Source organism: Chelonoidis abingdonii, chromosome 1 (assembly GCF_003597395.2).
Source record: "Chelonoidis abingdonii isolate Lonesome George chromosome 1, CheloAbing_2.0, whole genome shotgun sequence".
Lineage (NCBI taxonomy): Eukaryota > Metazoa > Chordata > Testudines > Testudinidae > Chelonoidis > Chelonoidis abingdonii.
Window position 1 is genome coordinate 49,986,347 of NC_133769.1, and position 23,334 is coordinate 50,009,680.

At 42.2% G+C, this 23,334-nt stretch overlaps 1 protein-coding gene across 1 annotated transcript in view; it reads right to left on the bottom strand.

Moving 5' to 3' along the window:
* MET (MET proto-oncogene, receptor tyrosine kinase) overlaps nucleotides 1–23,334 on the bottom strand; it is a 134,953-nt gene that overhangs the window by 93,720 nt on the left and 17,899 nt on the right. Inside the window, exon 2 of the mRNA XM_075065491.1 lies at nucleotides 1,745–2,959. Within this exon, the coding sequence (XP_074921592.1) occupies nucleotides 1,745–2,944 (1,200 nt within the window). The 5' untranslated portion in view covers nucleotides 2,945–2,959. The remainder of the gene's footprint in view (nucleotides 1–1,744; nucleotides 2,960–23,334) is intronic.

Sequence of the window (23,334 nt, forward strand, 5' to 3'; positions counted from 1 at the left end):
CGCACATTACAACAAAGCTTAAACTTAGATTCATAGATTCATAGATTCTAGGACTGGAAGGGACCTTGAGCGGTCATCGAGTCCAGTCCCCTGCCCTCATGGCAGGACCAAACTTGTTCTTCATAATAATTTTAAAAACAATACTAGCGGCCTATTTAATTTTAAAAACAGCAAAAAATATCCACCTCCCTTTCCATTTCTCATAAGGAGTCTTGAAATTTAAATCTCCTCAGTGTGACAGATATGCTTGATCTGCTTAGCTCTTAAAGTCCAGGGGCTGCTGGCCCTGTGCTGCCTGGGGTCCCTCGGGACACCTCTGTCCACCATTAGGTAATTTTTTCCCGAGAACCCCACATAACATTTCATCAATCCCAGTTTGGGAACCACTGTTCTAGCCCAATGGCTATGCCACTCTCCACGGTGGAGCATGCCTCTGCCACAAGGGAAATGCCAGTGGATCTGTGCAGTGATAGATTCACCCAGTGTGACCTTCACCCCATCCTGGTGCTGAACGCCTAACACCCGTTGCCATCGGGAGGGACAGCACAAAGCCTGTAAGGTCTCAGGTCCTTAACAGAATGTGTTACAAATATGTTTACATTTTAAATATTTTGTTTGTAAAATCCTTCTTGTCCAGTCCTGAATACAGGATTCCATATTTCCACTGACATCACCACAGACCACGTAATAGAGAGGTAGGAGGGGTTTTTCTTTTGTTTCCTCTTTGTCGTTCCAATTGCTTGGGATGCCACCAGCACCATCAGGGAAACCCTCAATATATAGCAGATTTGTGAAAGCACAGATGTAAAGATATGGAACCCTTCATTATCTGAATTCAGGTTGCATCTTTTGGTAGACAACATTTACCACAAAAAAACCCTCTTACCCAGATTCCCATTTATCTAATAAACCCTACATTGCACTCAGAAAAACTGAGCTTCCAGGTTACTTCTTTAGGACCCAATCCTTCGCAGAGAAATTTGCAGAGACAAGAGCACATTTGCTTAGTCCTCACTGCAGGACTGGGACTGCATTTGGGTAGGGTGAGATTCAGATAGCTTTTTTCACAGTAAATAGCATCTCACTCCACAAGAAATCCCATTGATTGAATTAACTAAACTGACTTCAGTGGGACTGCTTGTGTATGAAACATGAGTAAGGGTACCACAATCTGGCCCTTAATGATTTATATTATGAAACAGATTTTTTTCTTAAAAAAAAAACAAAAAACCCACCAGACCTTTATTTCACCTTTAACATTCTTTATGACTTTTAGTTTTAGGGGACTCAATGCACAAGGGGACTGATACTAGTGAACCCTTTTTAATGGCAGCAGGAAATCTAATTCTCTCATTGTTTGATCTATGGTCTAATAGATCCTTAGAAACAAAAGAACCCAAAACCAGAAAACAAATTAATTGTTTTTAAAGAGAGTTTTTTCAGTCCCTTTAATATTTTATGTTATCTCCTTAAGCCCTTCATTGACTCCTGCAGTAGATTTACTGTAATTGCTTCTTGCAAAGATGAATCATTGGCAAAGCTGACCGGAACTAGTGCTAATCATTGCTTAGTTGAATGGACAAGTCAAATAACCTGTAAATGATTAGGGGCCTCAGCCAGCAATGACTTGCATCTCACTAGTGCAATCAATGGGACAATCACACAGTAATGGAGTAGTCAATGTGAGTAACGCGTGGCGAGATCCAGTACCAAATTTATATGTGACAAAGTAATTTTCACTTACCCTTTTCAAACAGTATTTGCTATCTTTCCCATAAAAGTGCTGAAGACATTTCATGTTTTGCTTGTCTACAATCTTGTTGAAGAATTCATTGATTGTTCGGACAGAGACTGCACAGACAGCAGATCTGTTTGTTGGTTCTGAAGAGTCTGGCTTGCTTTGTGCAAAGACACCATACAGAATGTCATCGTTCACGCTAAGCCCCATTTCATGGGCCAGAACTGCACCTGGCTTACTGACATACGCAGCCTGCAGAACATTAAATATCTCATTTCGAATTGACCTCTTTCTCCGCTTTTCAGTGAAAATGCACTCAAGAGGCATCTCCATGTAAGAGCGCAATTCGGAATCAAAAGAGCAGAAACGGATGATTCTTGTGTGAAAAGCCTGGGAGTCAAGAGATTCACGCTGGACTGTTAGGAAGTAGACAAAGTGGTCATTTTCAAAGGCATGGACGTACTTAATGGGATAAGAGTCCCTGAACTGTAGGAGAATGTCCATATAAGAATGATCTGTGAGAAACTCAAAACCATCCTGGGTTTCTTTTAACCTTCTAACCGACACTGAATGTAGTGCATGCTGTGGTTGAAATGAAGACTTGACAGTATTCCCAACAAAAAAGTTTACAAATCTGTCCTTTTCGGTTACCAAAACTTTGGTTCCTAAAGTGCTTACAACACAGTCAGGGCAGCTGTCTGACTCACCATCCCTCTGCTTTGAGTACATGCAGTGCACTTCACTTTCTATGTCTGCTGGGTTGTCAGGGTCAATGATGTGACGTTGACATACACCTCGAGTTACACTACCACAGCTGATGAGCTGATCATCATAGTACGTTTCTAGGAGCAGAGCCATGTTGACATTATCCTTCCAAAAACTATTGGACAAATTGGCTCTCTCTTTGCAATCTTCACATGGTGCACAATCAGGATTCTCCAGCACGGGTCCAGTCTTGTACACAGAAATGTTCTGGAGATTTTCATTTAAGACATAGATCTTGTTGACTGCTCCGATATAGATATGATGCTTATATAAAACTATATTCTGTATTGGTGTTTCTGTGATAAAATGAGGAAGATGATAATTGATGCTCACATTCATCTCTGACTTTATAGCTGCTTCTTTACATTGTCCACTGGTCCTTTGCACCAAAGAAAACAGGAAAACAATAATCCCAGAAGTAAACGCAGCAACAGTCTTCATTGTTATAGATTTAACCTGTCAAAATATATTGAAATAAATAGCGTTTATATTTCATATAGTAAAGCTTCAGTTTATCTATTATCAAAGATCTGCTTCTATGCTGAACATATATTAGCAATTCTAATTCAGCTTGAGAAAAACTTGCTGTTTTGCCCTGTGTCCTGTTCTAAACTGTTGCCATTATGTCTAATGGATACCTATCTCAAAGCTCCCAGCACACTTCCCAGCAGCAAAGGATTTTGAAAGACCACTGGTGCATTGTGGGGAGCTGATAATATCAGCTATTCCAATTTCACATTGATGCTAAAACAGTTTAGACTGAAATGGCTTAGATCAACGCAGTCCTTAAATACTCTGAAAGCAATTCTCATCAGAGCAGTTCTTGAAACACATATAAAGTGGCTGGACAACTTTGTGTGGAAGAGAGATGTTCTGCAACATCTAGGGGTTGGAGTGACTTTTTAGTACAGCTGGTCAAAAAAAAAAATCATAAAAAATGTTGACATTTGCATTTCAGTGGATTCATTTTGTTCTTTGCTCAGTGTTTCACAACATGTTTATCAACATCATTATTGAAATGGTTAATTAAATTTTTCACTACCAGAAAACCATTCTGTTTTCCCCTGCAAATTCCATAAAAGGCAAAAAATGTTTTGTCTGAAAAGAATTCAACCAGTTCTAGTTCTTGTAATGGTCATTTTCTCTCATGTAGACAAGACATTATAATATATCCTTAAAACATTTTATGTATTTTGTGGTTCTTGACATGTACAAGTTTAATTTTAGGCCCTGTACCACAGCAATAAGTCACTTGGGAGAACCTTCAGAAGATACAGGCAAAGCACTGTGTTGTAAACAAAGAGAGATCAAATGAATTAGAGCCATGAAGTGATGAAATCAACAAACGTAGCACATTTCTTTCTTACTTATCTTCCCCATTTATTTGATGTGGCTTTAAAAATCAAAAGCCCATGACTGGTGTGATATTTAAAACTCTCTCATTTGACCAAGTACATGAATTGTGGTTGCTGTGTATTTTGGTCAAGAGTCTACATTATATCATAAATCATACCAGATATTGTTCTCTTAATATCTTGCCACAATTGCTAAGCTCAATTTGGCTTCCTTATGGAGAAAGCAATTATACTTTCTAAAAGAAATTTAATAACATGCTGTTTAGAAGATTTTACAGAAAAAATTGCTTATAATTTGGCTATAGTTAAACAATTGTTTCTGATAGACAAATGCTCACAATAAATACATACTTGAAAATACAAAATATAATAAACAGGAGTTCTGTACTGATTTTTTTTAAAAGCAAAATGTTGGCTAAAATGATGGAATTTTACAAGTCATCAAAAATTTTATATAACAAATATATAATTTTTATATTTTCATTAGATTGGTTTAAACCAAACACAAATAATTCTGCTGTATTCTTCCTTTATTTCAATGTATATCACATTCTTTCTGTGGCTTACATCATTAGTCTATACACTTAGTGTTTGCAAACAAGAGAATTGTCCCCTGTCCAAAAACCTCTCAACGGTCTGTCAAGAATCATGATCAAGAATGGAGAAAAAAATCAAAGATTATCAGCAACAGTCTCTGAAAAACTGCTAGGAAAGACAATTCACTCGTGGTAGTGAGTAATGAGAGCATTATTTTTTAAGCAATTGGCATTTTCTGCTATTAATTAGCAATACTGTGGCAGAATATTGAGAAGAAAAAGCATTTGATTTGGGGGGAAAAAGAGCAGGGATATTACCATTATAAAATAGTGATAATTTGATTTAATATTTAGCTGTAATATCTACAGAGTGCTGCCTCCTGGCAGAACATATAGGCAGACATATTCCTTGCCCTAACGAGATCAAGTTCTAATACTGAACACGAGACAAGAATTGAGAGCTGAAAACAATAGGTTGAGAAATTGAAGGGTGCATAGATGAAAGTTACAAAAATAAAGTCAAAAGGTTACTTGATTGCTATACACTCGTCTTGTTCCAATGTATTAGACAATACACACAAAACCTTCTCCCTACCCTGTCCCCTAAAATACCCCTACAGAATGCAGTTCCCTTACCCAAACCATTCTCCTGGTCCCTTAGATATCTGAGAGGTACAGGGAACTCCTGCAGAGGTTGTTCTGGGTGTTCAAGAGCAAAATACCAGCTTTTAATGACACTGGGACCCAGAAGCTGTAAAGATATGGATGATTCTTTCCCCATGCCACACTGGTGTTCAGGTCCCAGAGGTAAAAGGAAAGCTCCAGCTGGGTCACTGTCATCACTTCTCCCTAGGTGTGGCAGCACTAGCTGCCACTAGCAATTATGTAGCTCCTGCCAGGAACTGGTCCTACCCTGGAAAACGTTTTGCCCAGCTCCCCAGGTGCCTTGTGGTCTTGAAGAGTCCTAATCACAGGTGCTAACTAATCTACTTGCTGGAGTTCAAATCCCAGGCTTGACCCTGCAGTCTTGAGCAGACAAATTCCCACTGAAGTTGATTTACAGAATCAGATCCAAGGTGCAGAGCCAAATAGCTCCCTTAATTCAGTGCAGTGCAACAGGGGCACTAATAATATGTACCACACTCAACTCCATGAGCAAGGAAGGAAAATATGAACAACATACAAGGACCAAACTTCATCCAGGCTTTGCAGTCTGAGAACCTCTCATCATGTTTACACCTGGTCTTCCTCTGTATTTGCGATATGTGCCAAGAAGTCTCAGACGCCGACTCCTGCTGAGTTCCATCTATGCAACCCCCAAGGTCAATACATGTATACAGTTGCAAAAGGAGATGGCTCCCCACAAACCCATACACTATGGATTTCCTGCTTCACAGTGTCTTAGAGTGGGAAGCAGAAGCAAACCGCTGTAGGCTCAACCTTGGTGAGATAGGAATGATGCTGATAGGCAGGGTGCAGGGTTCAGAATGCACTAACTCTTGGAGGTGTATATCTGGCATTTCAACCTTGGGGTTATATCATCTCCATTGCTGCTTTTGGATCTCAAGGAGACATTGATGGCACACAATGCCTCTTTTCTCCTTATGTTTGGCCCGGAGACTGTCACTATCCCTCTTTTGCAGATTCAGCACAGGGAGCCATCTTGTTATAACCTCAAGGCTGCAAAATGCTTTACTTGGTGATACCCTTGAAAAGTATTCAAAAGCATCAGCTAGTCAAAAATGCAGCAGCTCATCTCTTGAGAAGTGTGAGCACCCCAGTTCAACAAAGCACTTAAACACGTGCTTAACTTTAACTTGATTTCAATGGGACTTTAGCACATGCTTAGGTGCTTTGCTGAATCAGTGCCAGAATACCTAGGCTATGGACTTGCTACATTTTCTCTTCTTGCTACAGGTCAAGGTATCAGTTAATACCCAGGGCCGGCTCCAGGCACCAGGAGGCAGCACTCCGTCTCCTTTTTGTGTTTGGGGCGCAAAAAGCTGGGAGCTGGCCCTGAGCGGAGGTGAGCTGCGGCCGTGGGGGGCACGGGGAGGGTGGCAGGAAGTAACCCTGGGGGAGGGCAGAGGAACTGCTCGCCCCAGCTCACCTCCGCCTCCTCCCCCGAGTGCACTGCTGCTCCGTTTCTCCCCCCTCCCTGCCAGGCAAGCCTAGGAGGGAGGGAGGGGTAGGAGGGGAAATGCGGCACTACCGGGGGAGGAGGCGGGGCCAGGGATTTGGGGAAGGGGTTGGAATGGTGTGGAGAAAGGGTGGAGTTGGGGTGGAGCCAGGGGGGCACGGGAAAATTTTTTGCTTGGGGCAGCAAAAAACTTAGAGCCGGCCCTGTTAATACCTTCCTGTTGTGAAGGGAAAAAAACTAATCTGTTCGTTTCTATGTCATGTTTTAGTGACCTCCCTTTGATCAGTTTATCCCCATCTGTGTCATCTGTCTAGATGAGTCTTTGAAGTTATTTTGACCTGTGGTGCTTCCTATTAAGCTAATTCTGTGGATGGATTCTGTCTTCTGTGAGTGGATATTTTCAAAGGTCCTGTCACAATGCCCCCATTTTCCCACCCCTCAGCAGACACTAGCTCATACTACCCATGAGAAATTGGGTTTTGGTCAGCCTGTGGTGCTGGCAGCGTAAGTGCTGTGGTTGATGCTTCCCATACATATTTGGTACTTGGAGTTTGTGTGCTAGTGACTAACATCCATCAGTGGGAACCTGATAGCTTTTTTCTATTGACAAGCCTCATTCACACTGTGTCATCATTTGTAAGAATACAAGTGCAACACCTTTTCTTCATGGTCATGAAGATGTTGCTTTTATTACAGTGATATTCCAGACCAGCGCTAGTTGCTAGGTAATGTCAAGTTTGCAACATCTGAGGAAGCCAAATGCCATAGCTGTGCTTGGTCTTATGGCATTAATGTTAACATTTTTTCTTCCTTTTTAGTTTGATCACAATGCACTTCAAGAAACCTCAGAGAGAATGATACTGTTTAACCTACAAATCCTGGCTTTTGTATGTTATTTGGCACATCTCAATTCTCCTTGCTTTATTACCTGACAAGAAATGATAGGGGCCTGTTTGTGTCATATACAAACACAGTAATGCCCAGAAGTTGGGACTGGATGACAAGGGATTGATCTCTGAAAAATTGCCCTGTTCTGTTCATTCCCTCTGAAGCAACTGTTCCCGGCCACTGTCGAGATACTGGGCTAGATGGACCATTGGTCTGACCCAATAGGGCCATTCTTATGTTGTTAATGGCAAGTTTACACTAGAAAACACATTCTTAAAGTAGGTCCTTTCCAGTGGGATATAGCAGAGCTGTGGTAATTCACACTTCACTAATCTGCAAACCCTGTGATTAGCACACAAAAATGATGGTTTCTTCCCATTTTTAGCTAAGATTTAATAGAGCACTACAGTTATTAATTATGAGATGTAGATCTTATTAGTTGTGTCTCACATTACTAAGACACCATGATTTCTACAAAATACAGTACAGAGCAGTTAATAGAGAGCACGGTGAAGTACTGTTATAACTAATTAAACCAAAACTGCACTTAGCAAATAAACGAGAGACACAGAGTCATAGAATTTACAGCCACTAGATCATTCAGTCCAACTCGCTGCACATCCAAGGCCTCCAACACCATCCAGCACCTGCACACCAACCTGAACTACCAAAATTAGACCAATTTTGTTGTCCAGAACAACAAACCCACAGGAGATTAGATGATTACGTAGCACAGGCAGAGAATAGAAGAGACCCAGGTGCACTAGTGTGCAAGGCCTCTGCAATGGCAGAGAAATGATTAAGTGAGATATACCCTGGCAAGTGACAAAGAATGTTTTGTGCTGCAGGATTCTTGCTTTTTATATTGTTTACTCACTTGGGGAAAGCGCACTGTAACACGTTAACCAGCGGAATGTTAAACATGACTTAGCTCTTAGTGGGCTCATCTTCGCTAACTTCAGTACCTTGAGTTAACTGATTGCCAATTAATTTGAGGTACAAAAGTACAGTGAAGACATGCCTGGTGTGGATAATCACAGACAGTCATATTAAGAAATGTGTTAGGTGGTCATGGTAAGCTGTTTTCTAACAAGACACATTTTTTCAGTGTAGACTTACTCTGAGGGCAAATACAGCCTGTCCACCCCAACTGCAGGGAATCAGTTAGCAATGGAACTGGTTCTGTGGTAAAGTGGGAGCCAGGTAGGGCAGGTTTGTGTGTGTGCAAGCTCCATACATGGCAGAATAAACCGGATGATGGTGCAAAGGTGGGATGGGAGGAGGTAAGGCCAAGATCGGAGGATGGGCATGCTAAATGAATCAGAGAGAAAGAGAGAGAGAGAGAGTGAGTCTCTCTCTCTCTCTCTTTCAGGGGGAGTACCTTAGAGAAGTGCAGGTTTACTTCAGTTATTAGGCTGAAACAGCCTCCCTGGAACGGCTGTGGAACTTCTCCATGAACGTGGGGAAGGAGGAGGATGCTTTCCCCTTTCCCACTGCACAGCTCCCAACCCAAACTGCTTGAATAAAACATTATGGCCTGATCCAACTCTCCATTGACTTTAATGGGAGATAGTTTTGGACTTCACTCCTTACTTGACAATTTTCAAAATGAAAGTTTTCAACATGTCTGAGTAATTAGTGCAAATTAGTGAGATCCCACTCTTGTCAAATAAATCTTTATTCATTTATGAAGCAAGTTTAGACTCAAGTAAAGGTAATAACGTTAAGATGTATTCTGCCACTGCTGTCTATACTGAGACTGGCATGGCATTCGCTTCAGTTTCAGATTTTGGGAACTATTTACTTGTGATTTTTTTCATAAATAACTGATCAGCAGCAAGCAACACTGGGGTCAAGGAATCTGTAAATGTGTCTACTTTTGAGCCAGCAGAAAATCATTAACTAGTTTCTCCCTGCTTGTAGGAAGGGTTTCACTGCAAAAATTTGGGAAGGTTTCATTTGCTGAACCTTGGCCCAACTATTGCTTATATAATTGATGTGCAAGTGTCCAGAACATTTGATAAGCACATTTATTATATACATTGATATAAAAGTATAGGAAATCAATCAGTGTCCTGATTTATGTTAAAAATGAAATGCTAATCTGAACAATACTGACAATATGTGCAATGACTTTCCAAGAGATGAATTCATTAGCCTGTTGGGCTGATCTGAAAGATCTTTACTGTATTCATTCTAACATGAAAATCTAGTACAGTAGAAATCAGACAAATTTATGAACTCAGTGCATAAAATATATTGATATGCACAGTCCATTAAAAGGTCCAACATATTTTTGTAATTTACAGTGGTTTACAGTAAAAAGAGTGTTCATTGTTTTTCCAGGTTTATTTTTAACACACAGTAGAACACAAGACAATCAATTTATCCTTTGCTAGGGAGAAAGATATATTATTTTACTTGTTTAATATTAATTTACTGTAAGTATATTGCAGTGGAATACAAATTCTGGCATTTCTTTTGAAACCTCCTGTAGTGCTTAACATCCTAAGGACAAGGCAGGTTTTGAATCAGTGGCACGATTTTTGTTTTTAATTGCTTCTGCTAGTGACAGACTACAATGGCAGTACAGGTGCTCTCATAATGACAGAGCTGACTGGTACATTCCAAATGAATAGAGCAGATTGATAGAGTTACATTGTCCAAAAAGGGCTAATTTGGAAATTCAGCGTTTGTTGAGATTCACTGGGACTACTCGTGTGAGGAAGTGCTACTCAGTGTAAGGGTTGCAGAGCCAAACCCATAATGAGAAACGATCAGAAAGATGCTGAAAGTATTGAAAGAATCATTGAAAAACAAGACAAACACACAAGAATGGATAGTCCATATTGTTAATCTGTAATACTGCTAACATTTTCAGATGGACTGCGACTTGACAATACAGTAGTGTTTTCCACATCCGGAGGTAGAAGGACATGGCTTTTCTTTTTAAAGGCGTTATTAGTTGACGACAGCAGGAAAATAGACTTTGAACAGCATTCATCTGGAATATACTAGTCAGTATTTGCTGAGGTTCATTATCGTAGAATTATAGAACTGGAAGGAACCTCAACAGGTCATCTAGTCCAGTCCTCTGCACTCATGACTAGTATTATCTAGACCAGTGTTTCCCAAACTTAGGATGGAGCTTGTATAGGGAAAACCCCTGGAGGGCCAGGCTGGTTTGTTTATCTGCTGCGTCCACAGGTCCGGCTGATCGCAGCTCCCACTGGCTGCGGTTTGCTGCTCTAGGCCAATGGGAGCTGCTGGAAGCAGCATGGGCGGAGGGACGTCTTCTCTTCTCTAGACTAAACCACCCCAATTTTTTCAATCTTCCCTCACCGGTCATTTTCTAGACCTTTAATCATTTTTGTTGCTCTTTGGACTCTCTCCAATTTGTCCACATCTTTCCTGAAATGTGGCGCCCAGAACTGGACACAATACTCCAGATGAGACCTAATCAGCATGGAGTAGAGTGGAAGAATGACTTCTCATGTCTTGCTTACAACACTCCTGCTAAAACATCCCAGAATGATGTTTGCTTTTTTTGCAACAGCGTTACACTGTTGGCCCTTATTTAACTTCTGGTCCATTATGACCCCCAGATTCCTTTCCACAGTACTCCTTCCTAGACAGTCATTTCCCATTTTGTATGTGCGCATCTGATTGTTCCTTCCTGAGTGGAGTACTTTGCATTTGTCCTTATTGAATTTCATCCTATTTACTTCAGACCATTTCTCCAATTTGTCCAGATCATTTTGAACTATGAGAAAAACTGTAGTGCTCTTGTAGCTCTTCACCACCAGGAGCATTGAAATTAATCCAATTCTACCACAGGCTCAAGACCTGTCTCTGTAGCAAATTATTCAGTGAGACCACATACATAGGTCAATGTCATTCAGTTGAAGGGTTGCAAATTGGGACCTATATCCTGAAAACTGTAATAGGAGCTTGGGGGCTGGGGGAGGGACTTGAGGTCATGCTTAGTATTGGATCCATTACTGTTCAGAATACAGAGCAAGGATGGTCTTGTGGTTAAGGCCCAGGAGGGGGTGTCAAGAGATCTGGGTTTCCAATTTCTCCACAGACTTATTGCATGAACTTAGGCATGTCACTTCACCTCTGTGTGTTTCTTTTTCCTGTCTCTATAAAATAAAGATGACAATACCTGTCTAGCCTACCTCACAGGGGTGTTACACCACACTTGAAGAAAGATGTGAACACTCTGGAGAGAGTCCAGAGGAGAGCAACTAGAATGTGATAACAGGTTTAGAAAATGTGACCTACAGGAAAGATTGAAAGAATTGGGAATGTTTAGTCTAGAAAAGAGAAGGCTGAGTCAGGACATGATAACAGTCTTCAAATATGTAAAATGTTGTCACAAAAAAGACAGTGATCAATAGTTCTCCATGTCCACCAAGCGTAGGACAAGAAGTAATCATATGACTTTGCAGCAAGGGAAATTAAGGTTAGATATGAGGAAAAACTATATGGAAAGTTAAGCATTAGAGCAAGATAGCTAGGTAGATGTAAGAAGACACAGGACTACAACCCCTGTCTGTGAAGCATAGATATCTAAGGTCTCCACACCACCAGCATGAGGCTATGCAGTCACCTTCAAGGAGTGATGTAGCTGCAGGAAGTACTGCCACAAGGGACCAGAGCAACAGCACCCTGTGACCTTCTGATTGGCCCACACTTTTATTTAACCTTGGGTAGTGCCTAGGAAACTGTCTGGGCAAACATGCAGGCTTCTGGCTTGCTGTGGTTCTAGACCTTGCCTTCCCTCCTCGTCTCTGACCCTGACTCTCATCTACTCACTTCAGTCTGGTAACTACTCCTAATCTCCAGTCTTCAACCCTGGCTTGACTCTGACTCTTGTCTACTGATCCCAGCTCTAGCAATTATTCTGATCACTGCTCATTGACTAGCACCTCGTGGCCATCCTTGACTCTGATACTAGACTAGCAGTGACCACTAGCCAGATTGCCTATGCCCCAAACCCTTACAGTAGGTTGTACAAGCCCCATCACTGGAGGTTTTTATGCACAGGTTAGACCAGGAGTCAGCAACTTTTCAGAAGTGGTGTGCCGAGTCTTCGTTTATTCACTTTAATTTAAGGTTTCACGTGCCAGTTATACATTTTAACGTTTTTAGAAGGTCTCTTTCTATAAGTCTATAATATATTACTAAACTATTGTTGTATGTAAAGTAAATAAGGCTTTTAAAATGTTTAAGAAAAGTTTCATTTAAAATCAAATTAAAATGCAAAGCCCCCTGGACTGGTGGCTGGGTCCTGGGCAGTGAGAGTGCCACTGAAAATCAGCTCACGTGCCACCTTTGGCACCCGTGCCATAGGTTGCCTACCCCTGGGTTAGACAAACACCTGTCAGAGATGGTCTATATATACTTAATCCTTACTCTGTAGGGAGTGGGGATGGACTAGAGGACCTCTTAAGGTCCCTATATTTCTATGATTCTAAAGATACATTGTTTGTAAAGCATTTTGAGATTCATGGATAGAAGGCACTAGGGATAAAAATATGCGACTATGTAGTGTCTTCTATAAATGAACCCTGCATATTCCAGAACACTAAATTTCATCATAGGTAAACACTTCTTTTCCTATGTCAGATAAAGGCACACAACCTCAAGTAAAGATGTGGGTCCTTTAACAGCACTTTTGGTATAAGTAAAAAAAAGTCACCCTGCTAAGGAAACACAGTTTTCTGATACTTCAATGTTCCTGACAAATTCTGTCCTTTTGAAGGTCTGCTTGCATAAGTGCAAACTTGTTTTGGTGGTCTGCACAGAACAGGGGCAGCCTAACTTTGTTGGTATGCAATCCTTGCTTTCATGAAGATCCAAGTAAGCAAGCCTGGCTATAAGAAGAGTTTTATTTCCACCTATTTGACTATCCTGATGTATTACTTCTCCATTTGTGTTCTTGCCATATGCCTAGTTCTTGCATTGAACTAAAGCAGGTTTTGTACACCTTTCCATACTTGTAGTAAAGCTAACAGTTTTACATACTGGGATAATAAAGAGAATGGAATGGGTCATTAAATGAAAGGGGAAAAAGGCAAATAATAAGTAACCCAGGGAAAGTACAGAGATGGTCAAAATGTTACAATAGCAATTATGAATGATCCTGGTGCAGGGCATTTCCTGGGGTTTAGTCATCAGTTAATGATTTTAACTGTACGAGAGCCAATAACTCTTCCTAGCCAGTTATTAATTTCTAAAAAATGTTGTTCACATCAATGTTTATTGCTCACAGATAGAATATTATCTGAACATGTAGCCAATACAAAGGATCAAATCTATGAACATAATAACATATATTAAGTTGCTACTTATCTACATGCCTGTTTGATACCGTCTGATTATAATAATATCAGAGCCCCGAAGTCCTCTAAGATGCAGCACAAATGCTCAGAATAGCCAAGAGGTTTAATCATTTTCTCTGAGGCCTTGTCTACAAAACAGGGAAAAGTCGATCTAAGCTACACAATTTGAGTTACATGAATAGCATAACTTAAGTTGATGTAGCTTAGATCTACTTATTGCGGGGTCCACACCATGCGATGCTGGAGATGCTCTCCCGTCGACTCCCCCTTCTCTTCTCAATCCAGTGGAGTACAGGAGTCGATGGCATCGTGATCTGCAGTCAATTTAGCGGGTCTAAAACCCGCTAAATCGACCACCAATGTATTGACCGCCATGCATCGATCCCCCATTAAGTGTAGACAAGACCTGAGAGTCTATAGTAGTGTTGGTCAATTGCTTTTTTTGCCCTAAGAGCTGTCTATGGTCTGTGTCCTCAACCATCTTATTCAATATGTCTATGAGGAGAGTTAGGGAGGAGAACCAGGGCAGGTCTACACTACGGGGTAAAGTTGACCTAAGTTACGCAACTCCAGCTATGTGAATAACGTTGCTGGAGTTGACGTACTTTAGGTCAACTTATTGTGGTGTTTACACCAGGCTGGGTTGATGGGAGAAACTCTCCCATCTACTTACCTTATGCTTTCCATTCTGGTGGAGTATCAGAGGTGATGGGAGAGGGGTCTTCACTAGACCCGCTAAATCAACCCCTGGTGGATCGATCACTGCAGCGTCAATCCATGGTAAGTGGAGACAAGCCCACAGAGTCAGGTATTTTCAGTAGGCTGCTTCCACCCTCCTTTATATAACATCTCACCTAGCCCTGACACGATGATTGACTGCCCTCACTGTCTAGGTCAGTGCTTCTCAAAGTCGGGCCACCACTTGTTCAGGGAAAACCCCTGGTGGTCTGGCCAGTTTGTTTACCTGCTGCGTCCGCAGGTTTGGCTGATCATGGCTCCCAATGGCCATGGTTCACCGCTCCAGGCCAATGGGGGCTGTAGGAAGGGCGGCCAGCACATCCCTCGGCCTGCGCCACTTCCTGCAGCCCCCACTGACCTCCACTGGAAAACCATAGCCAGTGGGAGCAGTGATTGGCTGAACCTGCGGACGCGGCAGATAAACAAACCAGCCCGGACCACCAGGGGCTCTCTCTGAACAAGCGCCGGTCTAGGTGAGATTGGTGCATAGATAAGACTGAGCTGATTAATCAGGTTGAGACTTAAAGACTAAGGTGATAATGATGGGCTGGGGGAAGCAACCTGAGGAAATGGAGAAGCAGCCTCTTTGCTTACTTACAAACTCCAGGAATCTTGCTCTCCGGCTCCAAAAAGGCCTCAAAAACCAGGCATCTTTTGGTCCAAAAGGTAAGTCTGAACAAATCTGAAATTACGTGAAAATCATTTTACAAATGACCCTTAGGACTACTGGTTGTGCATTTTAGCCTTCTCGGATATATAGAGCCGGCTGGAGAATGCTAATGGACCATATTCTGTAAGAGTATGTGGCTCCATTGAAATAAAAATGATTTGTGAAATTGGACTGATTTTGCCAGATTTTTATTTTTGGAAGAAAACCAAGAAAAAGAGTTCTGACAATGGTAAAACATCCCATTTTGACATTTTAAAAAATTAAATATTTAAATTTTTCATTTGGATACAACTTTTTGTTTTGAATATTTTTAAATTTAGTATATTACAAAATAAATTTGAAATAAAAAACTATTTTGTTGAAACAAAACCTCAATTGCCCCAACATGATTTCTCCCCCACCCCTCCGCAGAATTTTCCTTCAGAAAACTTCAAAATTTTCAATGTTTGTTTTGATTCAGAACAAAGCTAAATGCTGAAATTGCTAAAGATTTCATAAAAACAGAACTACCATCTTCTACGCACTGTTGGTTGGTGGTGTATATACATCTTATGTTACCAAAATTAATAATTTGAGTTGTCCGGGTAGATTCCCAGTAGTTTTTGGATGATCAAATAGGTGCAATGTTTTTGTCCATCTGGGTGCTTGTGACCTTCTCTTTTGAATGCTAACCTTCCCTTTCTGACAACAAGATTACTCTAGACAGGGTCACACACCTTAACTCAGTTTAGAAGCGGAGCTGCTGACCCATTTGTTAAGAAAAATAGCACACTGTGAGCATGACACCAGTGCTTACTGATCTGTTTTGAAAGATTTTACAGTATTGGTGATGACTTATACATCCCTAAATTGTCTGGGACTAGCCTATCTGATGGGCCAGCTCCTGCCTGTGCAACATTGTTACAATCAGCGGAGATGGCTGAGCTGGAATTAACTTGGTTCTTGTTGGCAGGGTTTTCTCGAGGGTCCATCAGCTATAGAATTCATTCCCACTTTTACTCTGAATGCCCCCCCAGTCTGCTGACTTCAGGACCCGCTAGGGTGACCAGATTGCAACTGTGAAAAATTGGGATGGGGTGGGGGATAGTAGGTGCCTATATAAGAAATAACCCCAAATATTGGGACTGTTCCTATAAACTCAGGACATCTGGTCACCCTAGGATCATCTGAAAAGCCCGTTTGTTTGGTGCAGAGGTTTGGGATGCTGAGCGGTCAGAGTGCAGGGGTGGGTTTATTTTCATGCTAAGTGTCTGGCTTTGTGTTGGATCGGATCTGCTGTCATTTTGTTTATGCTTCTCCCTCCATTTTGGAACAGTTTAAAGCTCCTATCTGAGTGCCTAGCACTTGGGAGAGATGTCTATAAAGTAGTAAAACTGAAATAAACAAAATATTTGCTCCTGATACTGCTTGACTGCGAAGAAAGACTTGAAGCCAGACAGTTCCATTGGCTAGATATCTGAGAAGGCTAAAATGCATAACCAGTAGTCCTAAGGGTTATTTGTAAAATAATTTTCACTTAATTTCAGACTTGTTCAGACTCACTTTTTAGGCCAAAACATTGCCTGGTTTTGGAGATATTTTGGAGCTGAAAAGCAGGATTCCCAGAGTTGTAAGATAAGCAAAGAGGCTGCTTCCAGATTTCAGATTATTTATCTTTCACACAAGGGTGACATGAGGATAAATAAGTTCATGTTTGCAAAATGCTTTGAAAATATAATGTGCTAAGTATTACTACTTACAAGTAAAGACTGGAGAGTAGCCTTGGATCTGATGGCAGAGATTAGCCTTAAGCATAGTTTCTATAAAAAAATATTGCATGTACAATCAATTTAAAAACTTCAACATCAAGGCCTTGATTTTACCCATTCCCACAACGAACAGGCAGGCCCAGCAGAGTTAGTCGAAGGGCTAATAAACTCTGGCCCTGCTGAACTAAACATTCCAGAGTTGAGGGCTTTCCACCAAAAGCACTCTACTTTCAGCACAGAGACTGCTTCGCAGTTCCGGGGCAGAACAAGAGGTTACATCCTGCCAGAGACATGCTGGTGGTTATTGATTGACAGAGTCCGACAAACCTCATGGATCTGCATGATTTTGCATGTATATAAACAGATTACAAAAAGTACAAGTGAGTCCCAAATAAGGGTTTGGAATGGGCCTGTGTCTGACATTACAGCATAACAGCACCTACCCCAGATTGCTAACTTGTGCTCCAGAATCTCAGCTTTCATGAAATAAGGCTGCACTTTCACTAGGAAAAAAAAAGGTTTAACTAACTTGAAAGCAAAATCCTAATGAAGCCAATGCAGTTTGTAGTTTTTACATGAGTAGGGCAAGACAAGTTAGAGACAAAGCTCCCCCTTAGGTTACATCTACACTTAAAATAATACAGCAGCATAGCTGCAGTGTTGCAGCTGCACCGTTGTAGTGCTTCAGTGTAGACACTTACTCCAGTGATGGGATGGGTTTTCCCATCTCTGTAGTTAATCCACCTCCCTGAGAGGCTGTAGCTTGGTCGACAGAAGAATTCTAGCACTGTCTGCATCAAAGGTTAGTTTGGCACAACTACTTTTTTCAGGGGGGTGGATTTTTCACACTCTTATGCTGATATAAATTTTCAGGGTACCAGCCCTCAGTCTTTAACTTGACCTGCTAACTTGAAAGCAAAATAAAGTGACAGGGGTAAAACTAGCAGATGCTCATTTGGTATACGCGCATCACTTAGGACTTGATCCTGCAATGTTTACTCCTGTGAGTAATGCTTGCTCAAATAAGTAACACCACTGAATTCAATGCTTTAATAGCAGCCCCTGGCATCAGTGAGTGAACCCTGTGATGTACCAAGAGTATTGACTTTTGGATCCCTGACCCAGATCATGTAACTGGGTGAGGAAGTCAAGCTGAAGTTTCTTGCCTGCACTCCTGTGAATCAGACCTTTATCCCAAGTTGGACGGCTTGTGTGACTAAGAATTACTCACTAGAATAAGGGTTCAGAGTTGGGCTTTTAACTTGCACAGGATACAGCTGCTGGGGATGGGGGAGTGGCAGGTCTAAGTTACTACGCACCTGGATATTTGTAGAAGAGCCTGGGTTTGGAAGTGAGTAAACAACATGCCTGTCTGGGCAAGTGATATCCCTTTATTGTGAATGTGCCACCTTTTCCAAGTAACTAAAGGCCCAGTCCTGCAGCCCTTACTCAGACAACATTGTCACTGATTCCAGTAAGAGTTTAGCTGAGTAAGGACTGGAGAACTGGGCCCTTAAACATTCTAAGAGACAGAAGAACTTTTAAGATAACAAAATCTCAATATTTCATCATTTAAAATGAGCAACACCTGATACATGACAAACAATGAGATGTGCAGGGCATAAGTCAAAAGGATGATAGGGGGTAAAACAATAAATCGTTAAAAATCTTACATATTGTTTAATGAAGAAATTAATTATTCTCTAATGAATGAGTGAAAAAACATATTATTTCCCAGTAACATTAATTAATGCACATGGGCATTGTTTCTTCAAATATCTTTGAATTTCCTATAAATAAGGCTCTGGGTTTGTCACAGAGGTCACAGATTCCATGACTTTCCACGACCTCCGTGACTTCTGCAGCAGCCGGTACGCCTGACACACCAGCTACTGCTGGGGCAGTCTTGGGGCCCTCCGCCCCTCAGCAACAGGAGTTTGGATGTGAGGGGGCTCAGGGTTGGGGGGTGGGGCGGTGCTTACCTGGGGGGGGGCCTCCCTGGAAGGGTAACAGCAACTCCCCTCCCTCAGTTCCTAGCTCCACGTGCTACCTCTGCCCGCAAGCATCACCCCCACAGCTTCCATTGGCTGTGATTCCCAGTCAACGGGAGCTCCAGAACCAGAGTTTGGGGCAGAGCAGAGGCAGCATGTGGAGCTAGGAGCTGGAGTTGCTGCTACCCAGGAGCCTGCCCCAGCCCCATCAATTCAACCCGCCCAGAACCTGCAGTGCTCACCAGGACGTGACTTCCACTCAGCACCTGTGGCGTCCCCCCGGGCCATAACTCCGCCCCAAGCACCTGCAGCATCCCCCTGGGCCACGCCCCTGCCAGCACCCCCAGGCCGCGCCCCCTGCTCCAGCACCTGAGCTCCCTCCCGACAAGTTTTAGTTGGGCGTATACAGTAAAAGTCATGGACAGGTCACGGGCCATGAATTTTTGTTTATTGCCCATGACCTGTCCAAGCCTTTTACTAAAAATACCTGACTAAAAAGTAGTCTTACCTATAAATACACTGACTAGTCAGAGACTTGACTCATTGGCTTTTAGCCCCATTAACAATACGCATGCATTTCTCAGTCAATAATTTATGTTCAGAATTGAATTTGAAAAATGCTAAAGATTCACCAAGAAGTAATAGGGAAACAGGTGAAGAATAAGAGACCTATCTCTTACTGTTCAGTGTTGTTTCCTGGAAGAGGTTTTGTACTGTAGAAACAATTCATTTGTTGTATTAGCTCCCGTTGTAGCCAGAAGGAACTTCAAATATTGCTCACAGATAAGCAGGAAGAACTCCCACCAAAACCAATGGAAGTTGTGTGTGCTTATCTGAAGGCAGTTTGGCCCAACTCATATTTAGTTTGAAAGTAGTGTGATGTTAATTTCTGAAAAATATATTTTCTGAAAGCAAGTTAAGCAAAAAAATCCTCAGTTAAAAAAAGAAAAGAGTTATTTTCCCTGGAAGCAGCAAACATGACACTGAACTACTCACAAGCAGATTTTATAACAGCTTAAGGTTTATGAAACAAAATCATGTGATTAATCTTCTAAACACGTTCTCAGAAAAACTAAAATGACATAGATTCACAAGGAATTAGTAGTCCTTCAGACAGACAATGACCCAGCACTATGTTATCACTTTCCCACTTGCAGAAGAAACAGGAGTTCAGCCCCACAAAGCAGCAGAACCTCTGAAGAATCTGGATACACATGTGATCTACGGAGATCAGTGTGAGGGTTATACACTTCCATGGTGACTTCCAGTTTTCCAGATTCCTCTCAGCATGACTCCTAAACAACCTCCTCCTACTTAGTGTTCTACAGAATGAAGGGGAAAACCCAGTAAGTTACTGCCAGCATGGGCTGCATTAACTTACCCATAAAAGTTCTAAGAGATTGATTGGGGGGCGGGGGATGGTGCTACTTCTATGATCTTCCTTCTCCTCACCCTGACACATATCCAGCAATTTGCCCCCTCCCTGAACTCAAGATGCTGACCCTTATGGAGTAATCCTATAGAGTTTGAGAAACATGAAACCCATGAGGTTCCATGGAATTGAATAAAAAGTGTTAACCATAGCACAGTGTGTGTGTATGAGGGGGTATTTTGTTTTCAATCTGTAGACTTCTATAGCAAAAATATAATTCACTATTAAATTCTAGAAGGACTACTCAAAAAACCTATAGAAAGGGTCTAATTTAATATTAAATTCTATAAGATTTTTCCACACGGGAAGCCTGGTTGGAGACCTCAAAGAGGGACTTTGGTGGGGTCAGGAGAAGGGAGGAGCAATGTTGCAGTTGGGCCTCCCCAGGCCAGGAACTGCTTGATCCTTAGACCCTCCACTCACATAAGTGGAGAGTATAACATAGCTCCAAGAAATGTCACTGTGCTACGTTCCCCTGCCCATATTACTTGTAGGGCAAATGCCAGCAACACCAGGCAAAATAGTCACAGAGAAATTTTTTATTCAGATTTGAAACTCCTTAGTAAATACTAAATACTTAAAACTTTCTAACTGCCGAAAACCAAACACCCTTCCCTGAGGCTCTGGTCCCCACTCACTCCATCCCCCTCCCTCTGTTGCTCGCTCTCCCCTACCCTTGCTCAATCGCTCATTTTCACCAGGCTGGGGTAGGGGCTTGGGATGCAGGGGAGGCTCTGGGCTGGGAAGTGGGGCTGAGGGGTCTGGAGTGTAGGAGCGGACTCCAGGCTGAGGCAGGGGATTGGAGTGTGGGATGGGGTGAGGGCACCAGCTGGGGGTGCAGGCTCTGGTGTGGGGCAGGGGTTTGGAGTGCAGGAGGTGGCTCTGGGCTGGGGCCAAGGGATTTGGAGTGCAGGAGGGGTGCAGGCTCTGGGAGGGAATTTGGATGCAGGAGGGGGCTCAGGGTGGGACAAGGAGTTGGGGCATAGGAGGGGCTTCAGGCTCCAGGCGGCGCTTACCTCAGGCACCTCCTGGAAGCAGCTGGCATGTCCCTCAGGCACCTCCTGGAAGCGGCTGGCATATCCCTCAGGCTCCTAGGTGCAGATGTGGACATGGGGTCACCGCGTGCTGCCCCTATACGCAGGTGCTGCCCCTGCAGCTCCCACTGGCTGCAGTTCCTGGCCAATGGGAGCTGCAGAGCCAGCACTCAGGGTGAGGGCAGTGCACGGAACCCCCTGGCCGCCCCCCAGCTGGAGGGACATGTAGCCGCTTCCCATTGCTGTGCGGAGCCGGGTAGGAATGGGACCTTGCCTGCCTTGCTGCGCCACCGAGACTTTTAATGGCCTGGTCAGCAGCGCTGATTGGAGCCACCAGGGTCCTTTTCAATTGGGCATTACGGTTGAAAATTGGACACCTGGCAAACCTATATATACTGAGATTAGAAAAAATGGGGTCAAGGTGTAAATGAGGGCTCTAGCCTGCTCTCAGTACACATGCAACACTCCCACTGAAGATGGTGGGAGTTTTAGCTGAGTTTGGTGCAGATGGGGTCCTAAATTTGGGAGATGTAGCCTGTGTACCAATAAGTTGAGCATGTGGATTTAGTAAACTGGAGCAGTGTGTATACAAACAAGGACAAAATTTATTCAGCTGCAACATTCTTGCGCATTTGCCCAAAGGTAGCTGCGGAACACATAGGCAAGTTTACCCTCATCAGAAGGGTTAACCAATAATCAAGACAACCATTATGAACAATCAGTTACTTTGGGCTAAGTTCTATCATTAAATGCACACGGGCATTTCCCAGTGACTTCAGTAGGAGCTAAGCACATGTCCAAAGCAAAACCTAGCTTTATAGTCTCTGATAATAGGAGGTCAATTGGATTTCAAAGTCCACAATGTTGCAATGAGCTTTAGATAGACAGACTCCTGGGTATCCCAAGGATGCCTGTGAAGGGTTCATTAAAAGATCGAGGCCTAATTTTGTAAGCACTGAATGTGCATAAACAATATTAGTGTTTGATTGTCTTAGTTTTAAACCACAGTTTTGGGAACATTTGGAAGGATAATACCTGTGGTGCCACCAAACACAAAGCATTAATACAAACAACTTTTTTCAACAAGAAACAGAGCGCTGTTTTTTAGGAAAAAATGCAAAGAATCTAAAGATTTTAAACAAGGGATTTGCATCACAGTATTTTGTAGTATTTAAAATTAAAATCCATTTAAAATTTGCCAGAAAGCCTGAATACTAGTCCAGCAATTCATTTATCATTTTCAATAACATTTTGGAAAGGTAATTAATCAACTTATGACATATATGCAAGTACTGTCACCTTTCATCGTCTTTAATTAAACTCTCCTTCTGGTATTTATCATACTTTCTCTAAACTGATTTACAGAAACTGATTTTTTTGGAAGGTGGGGGGTACAGGTTATATAAAAATACATGTGGTAACTGTGTTTTTCAAAGAAGAGATTCTAGTTTTGCTTCAGATAAATATCAAGTCTTAAATAGATAAAGGTAAATTCTGCTCTCATCTACAACAGCATAAATTTGGAATAAACTGAAGTCTGTGGTTTTACTCCAGATTTATACCAGTGTGAGTGCAAAAATTTGTTCCCCTAGAAATACAAGATTTTATTGTAAAATCTACAAATAGGCCAAGCCATAAACTTCAGATTCAGAGGGGGATATTTAGATTTAGGCTTTTCCATGATTTCACCATAAAAATAAGGGCAGTATCAATGTTTTGATCCTGGTTCAATCTCCAAATATTCCTGCATTTTGGGCCTGATCTGCCCAGTTTGGGATGGGTGGTCAGCCTAACAGTAACAGGTTGTTTTTCTTCGAGTGCTTGCTCATATCCATTCCAGTAAGTGTACACACTGCGCATGCACGTTCGTCGGAGAACTTTTACCCTAGCAACTCCAGTGGGCCGGCAGGTCGCCCCCTAGAGTGGTGCCGCCATGGCGGGTGATATAT